Raw genomic sequence first — 6,424 nt, 5'->3', positions numbered from 1 at the left:
CGGTCCATCCGCTTGCAAGGCAGACACCTAACCTGTAGCGCCACCTTCCCGGCCCCACATCATCATCTTGTTTCTCTAGTTGTCAAAAGTTCCTATTCTGATCTAGGTTCATTTAGCTAAGGTTTGGCTAGATTCTCGGTAAGGATTTGAACAGAAAAAAAATTTAGTTAGTACAGCATCCAAGAAAGAGACCATTCCATTGTGTAACAGGAAACAGTGATTCATAGATGGATGATTCTACTATCATAAGATATATTATGGGATAAAAAGATTCAGAATTTATTCCAGTATTAAAAGTAAAATTCTTTCCAACATAAAGATAATTTGTTACTATAATTAATTATTTGAAACATAGAACTTCCTCAGTAATCTCTGGATGCCTTGTTTTATCTCCTTGGTTCTTACACCATAAACAATGGGATTGAGAGCTGGAGGAATCAGGTGATGCAGGATATTGAGCAATATGGGGACGTCTGGAGAAATTCTCTTCCTGGCCAAGTTAGTTATGACCAGAACAAGCAGGACTGTGCTGAAGAATAGTATGAGGATGAAGTGGGAACCACATGTGCTCAAAGCCTTAGCTGCAGCACCCTCAGCCTTGATTCTGAGCACAGCTCTCAGTATAAAGGAGTAGGAGAGGATGATAAGTATAAGATCAGAGCCCAGTAAAGTCCAGCCAGCCACAAACTGGTAGAGTCTATTAAACGTGATATCATCACAAGAGAGCTTGGATACAGACAAGTTAGTGCAGATGCAGTTTTGTATGACATGTTCTGCACAATATTTGAGTCTTGCAGAAAGGATTGGGACAGGAAGAGAAAAGAGACCATTTCGGACCACAACAAATATGGCAGCCTTAGCAACAAATTGGTCAGTTATGATAGAGGGGTATCGTAGTGGGTGACAGATAGCTACATACCGATCATAAGCCATGACCATAAATGTGCAGGATTCCATGGTCAAGAAACTGTTCATGATAAACATTTGAATAAAGCAGGCAGAGAAACTGATGGATCTGAAGTCAAACCAGAAGATAGCCAGGACCTTGGGAATTACAGTGAGGCAGAGTACGATGTCCAGCAGGGAAAGGAGGCTGAGCAGGTAGTACATGGGCTCATGCAGAGAGGTTTCCAGTTTTATGGTAACCAGGAGAGTGGCATTAGCTCCCATAGCCAGGAGGAAAAGAAGGCTGAGTGGCAGTGACAGCCAGTGCTGCCAACTCTGGTAGTTAGGAAAGCAGATGAGAAAGAATTTGAAGACTGGAGGAGTTGAATAATTACTTGGTGATTCCATGTAAAGTAACTCAATTCATGGGAAATCCAAAATTCCTTTAAATAATAGAAAGAATATATACAAACACAATAAGTCTATAGAAGTGACCTGGTGGTTGACCACATGATTCAAATGTGTGAGACTTTGGGGGTGATATTTAATACACTAAAACAAAGAGCAAAAAAAAAAAAAAAGAAAAAAGAAAAAGAAAAAGAAATGTAGCAATATAAAATGGTTATTGAAGTTCTTTACCTTTTAGAAAGAAACTTTGAAGAATCATCATTATCACTACTATTATTGCTGTTATCATGAATCATTGTTGAAATTTAACGGAACATTTATAATTTGTTGATATTTTATTGAATTATTTAAACTTATTAACTTTGTTTCATAAGGTACTCCAGTAAAATGCTATTAAGCTAAGTTCTCAGATAGTGAAAGGATAAAAGTTTTATCAAGATCAAAGCAAATATGTTCTGAATCTGAATAAAAAATCACTGCTTTTAATCACTAGATAATAATTTAGCCTTGACTTGCAGAATTACTTGTTTAATTTTTTTCTCTTAGAGATCAGGAAGAAGTGCTAAATAGAAAATTCTATTGAGGGCCCGGAGAGATAGCATAGCGGTGTTTGCCTTGCAAGCAGCCAATCCAGGACCAAAGGGGGTTGGTTCGAATCCCTGTGTCCCATATGGTCCCCCGTGCCTGCCAGGAGCTATTTCTGAGCAGACAGCCAGGAGCAACCCCTGAGCACCACGGGGTGTGGCCCAAAAACCAAAAAAAAAAAAAAAAAAAAAAGAAAAAAAAAAGAAAATTCTATTGAGCTGACCCATGAAGTTCTAGAATGTGTCAGTACACTCTCTTCTATATAATTGGTCAGATTTTATTCAGGATTCATTATTTTTGTTGTGAAGAAATAATTGGATTAGAGGTAGACTAGTCTTGACTTTTTTCAAGCACAGTAATTCCTTGAAAGGTACAGAGTTTATGTTTCCTTTACTCAGTTATTTCCTTATATGAGTCTTAGTGAAGGTTAAAGAAATACAATTTGTTTGACTTGGGAGACCTTATTTTAATTCCTACCACCACAGGGTATCCCAAGTATTACCAAGGATAGAAACATGACTAACTGAGCTTCCACCAACTCCTACCACTTTAGTTCGAACCCTAGAGGCTTTCAGAATCACCATGTGATCTAATAATTTTCAGCACAAAACCACAAGCAGCATCAGATTCTCAGTTTATTGTCCAAAGCCATTGACCCAGTTACCTGAGGGGCTTCTGGAACTTGGAGGTATCCTACTCCAACATTCCTGTTAAAAATTCAATAAATATTTCCAATTCTGATTACAAAGATAGTACTGAATTATACATTTGGAGGATTATGAAAACATTGTAAGAACTATTTAAAAAATAGAACAAAATTCCTCATGAAGACTAGTTCTTAGTTTGTTGCTAGAGATAGGTTTAGTTATAAAGCTATCGTAATTGTTTCACAATATGAATAAATCAGACCATTATGATATGTGCTTTACAAATTGGGAAAATTTAAAGCTTTGGGATATTTGTAATATCCCAGAGTTTATTTCCAAATACAGCTTAAGTATATAATGCACAAAGAAGTCTCTCTCTCTCTCTTTCTCCATTTTTTTCTCTCTTACATAAAATACACATACAAAATTTCTCTAACTCTAAGTAAGGATTAAAAGCAAACATAGATTCAAAGGTTAAAACTAGAATAGGGATGAATACATTATTTTTATTTTATTTTTATATGCAATTAAGAAAATTACCTTTAATGTGAAATAGATCTGTAATAAGTATAATAAACATACTAAGCTTTTATAAATGCTTCTTATTTATTATATGTTATGGATCCTGAGAGTGACCTGATTCATTTGAAAAAGTGATAATAAATGTCATCTCAGCACTAATCTTAGCATTTAACATAATGATGTGTGGCATTGAATACACAACAGCCACTATTTTATTAGAATATTAATTGAGAAAATTGATCTATAAGCACTTATAATACTGTACAGTTGCCTCTATATATAATTATATTAACATAGTTGTTTGAAAGATATAGAAGTACTAGTGAGCTAAACAATGTGACAAGGGTGAAAATAATTTTTAAACAGGAATAAATTATAAGCCTGTTCTCTTTTACTTATTATATTATCCTGACTACTTTTTTAAATTTTATGATGTTTGCTCATTTTAAATGAATAAATATATTTAATTTTAAGAGATATTAAAGAAACTGAATAAATTGGATAAAGATAGAGTGGATAGATAAGTGGATAAAGAAAATGGACTCATGAAATTTGCTTATACATGGATTGATCTGAGAGTATTATGCAGAGCAAAATGAGTCATAGGGGGATGGACAGACATAAAAATAATTTCACTCATTTATGGGTTATAAATATATATAGTTATAATATCAGAGACAACAGAGACAATGGCCAGGAGTATCAGTCATGGTTGAAAGTTTACCACAAATAGTAGGAGAGTGCATTTAGGGCAGAAAAGGGAGCACTGTGACAATGAAGTTGGAAATAATCACTCTGGACAAGAACTGGGTGCTGAAAGAAGATAAAAGTATATGCATGATACCCTTTCAATAATAATATGCAAATCACAATCTAAAAGAGAAAAAAAAGCTAGAGAGAGACAGAGAAGAAAATTATCTGACCCGTAACAGTCAGGAGGAAGGGCAGGAGGGAAAACGGGAACATTGGTGTTAGGAAATATGTACTGAGAAAAGGTGGTGTACATAGTATGATTAAAATCAATCATAAAACACTTTGTAATTATGGAAAAAATAAACCAAACTGTATTATGAAAAAAAAAGACATTGGGTGGAGAAACACTAAAGTCAAGACTGTCTCTGAGGAGCTTTTAACTATGGAAAGGGATAAATGCCTTTTTCAGACTACCTAGAGCACTTATTTTCACTTTCAGACGTTAAAGATTTTCATTTTGTTTTAGGGTTTTATTAAATTCTTAATAGCAGGAGAATTTGATCTCACTTTATAAATACACAGTGAAACTGAAGTCTCCTAATCTGTGTAATAAAATGTTATATTAAATGATAGTGAACTAGTTTCCCACCAAATATTTATAGTCTAAAAAGGTAATAATGATCTTGAATTCGCAAATTAACTATCTAATAGCTAAATACACATTTGATGGTCTATGAAAGATATAAGCCCTTTGTCTATATATGTAGTCTGGTTTAGAAATAAAGACTGACAGCCAGTAACAGAGCCTTGTCTTTTTGGCTGTGATATGTGCAGAAATATTGTAGTCCATATAATTTTGGCTCTATAACCTTTACAGAGCCATGAAATAAGTTTATCTAAGTCTTAATTAAAAAAAACTGTTTTAGGTTCATCATTGCCTAAAATAACAGCTATGTAGGTTCATCCTTTCCTATATAAAGATCTAAGTACCAAGCTACCTATGTAAGGTTAGTATCTATTCACAGGACCACTCAAAGAGTTTCAATTGGCTCCCATGCAAGACTTACCTGTTTCTAAATGTTTTATGATTACTATTAAAAAGTGTTTCCTTCAAAAACACAGGGTGGATATTTTATGGTTCCTGGTACATTGCGCTTCTTCCATACCTAGAGTCCACAGCATTTGAGGTGTGGCCCCTGAGTTTCTGTAATCTATTTACGAATGGGGTATGTTTGAAAAAAGGCTTAATTCATCTTTGTAAGTAGAGTAAGAGCAGAAGTGATCAGAGGTAGTTGGGCAGTTTAAATAAATTCCGAGAAACCCTGGGGAGAATTGTAAGAGACCGGAATATAAAAGGATCTTCTGAGAAAAAAAAATCTCTAAAGATACACCACTCTTGGGAATGAAATGAATACAAATACATTATTCTTAATGACACTATGAATGGAAGTAACAGAAAGGCATTCCTAACAATCAAAGGGATATGAGCCTCAAAAGAGCATGGGCCCAAGGAAACTGAGCAGAGCAGAAAACACTGATGCTCTGAGTCCTTCTTATTCTGTGGAAGTATCTATGGGTCATATTCATCTAAATCCCTGCTTATAGAGAGAGTTATTCAGTTTACAAATGATTTCATGCTCAAAAATTTTATCTTTATACGGTATTTTCTGGCGTATAAGACGACTTTTGAAACAAAAATGTCAACTGAAAATCGAGGGTCGTCTTATACGCTGAGTATATCCCAAAAAATGTTTCAATATACCGCTAAACAAAAATTGTCTGAATGTTGCCACAAAATGAATTTTCAAACTTGATCCTGCACCAATCACTGCAAGGCTGCTTGGACCATCTCTCTAACTCTGCCAATCCAAGCAGGCTTTTGATGCATGCAAATTAGAGAATGTTCTGGACCCGAATCTGCACTGTAAAAAGCCTGCTCAAATTGGCCAGAGTCAGAGAGGACGTCTATTACAGTATAACCTTTGGACCTTTGCTTGTTGTGATTGGCTCACTGTGGAAGATACAGTTGCAGCACAGGAACATTCTGTCTTATACAGCAAATATAGGCCTAAACCTATGTTTTAACTGTAAAATTAGGGGGTCGTCTTATATACCCAGTCATCTTAGATGTTTTTGGCTAATTGGTATTCCTACAGAAGACCACAGAAAATGCAACTGTTACCAATGCAATTACAGTACATTTACATTTACTACAAATCAGTCTTGGCATTTTTTTTTACCTTTTTTTTTAATGTCTATAGAGTTTTCTTTTTTTTTAATTTTTTTATTATTATTTTAATTATGACAACAAAGATGCAAAGAAAGAGGACAGGGTAAAGTTACAGTGGAAGCCCAATCACCCATAAACAGAATTCTCGGTAGTCCCATCGATGATATCCCAGCCTTGAACTTTCAGCCAAAGTACATTAAGAAAAACAAAACTGAACTCATGTACAATACACTTACTTTGTCCCTCAAATCCCCAGTTGTAGTACATACTATTTCTTAACAGCACACAATATAATCTAAAGACATTAGACTTATGTAACTCCTTAAACATTGAGGGCAAAGTACATTTCTCTAGTTCCATGCACATGCTTACTAGTTTAAGTTAGCCTCAAAAGTTTTAGTGGGTTGTTCTTCTTAAGGATTGGAGTCAAGGGAACATAGTAAAAAACGGTATT

General features: G+C 34.8%; 1 protein-coding gene across 1 annotated transcript; it reads right to left on the bottom strand.

The window, feature by feature from the left end:
* Window positions 1-336: 336 nt before the first annotated feature.
* LOC126018497 (olfactory receptor 56A4-like) lies at window positions 337-1,293 on the bottom strand. The gene is made up of 2 exons (XM_049780631.1): window positions 1,035-1,293; window positions 337-800 (listed from the first exon to the last, which is right to left on the bottom strand). Exons 1-2 carry the CDS (start codon window positions 1,291-1,293, stop codon window positions 337-339), a joined length of 723 nt encoding a protein of 240 aa, XP_049636588.1.
* Window positions 1,294-6,424: the final 5,131 nt, after the last annotated feature.

The sequence above is a fragment of the Suncus etruscus genome, chromosome 9 (genome assembly GCF_024139225.1).
Source record: "Suncus etruscus isolate mSunEtr1 chromosome 9, mSunEtr1.pri.cur, whole genome shotgun sequence".
NCBI lineage: Eukaryota > Metazoa > Chordata > Mammalia > Eulipotyphla > Soricidae > Suncus > Suncus etruscus.
The sequence above is the reverse complement of the archived record's forward strand: the minus strand, read 5'-3'. Positions and strand labels throughout refer to the sequence as shown.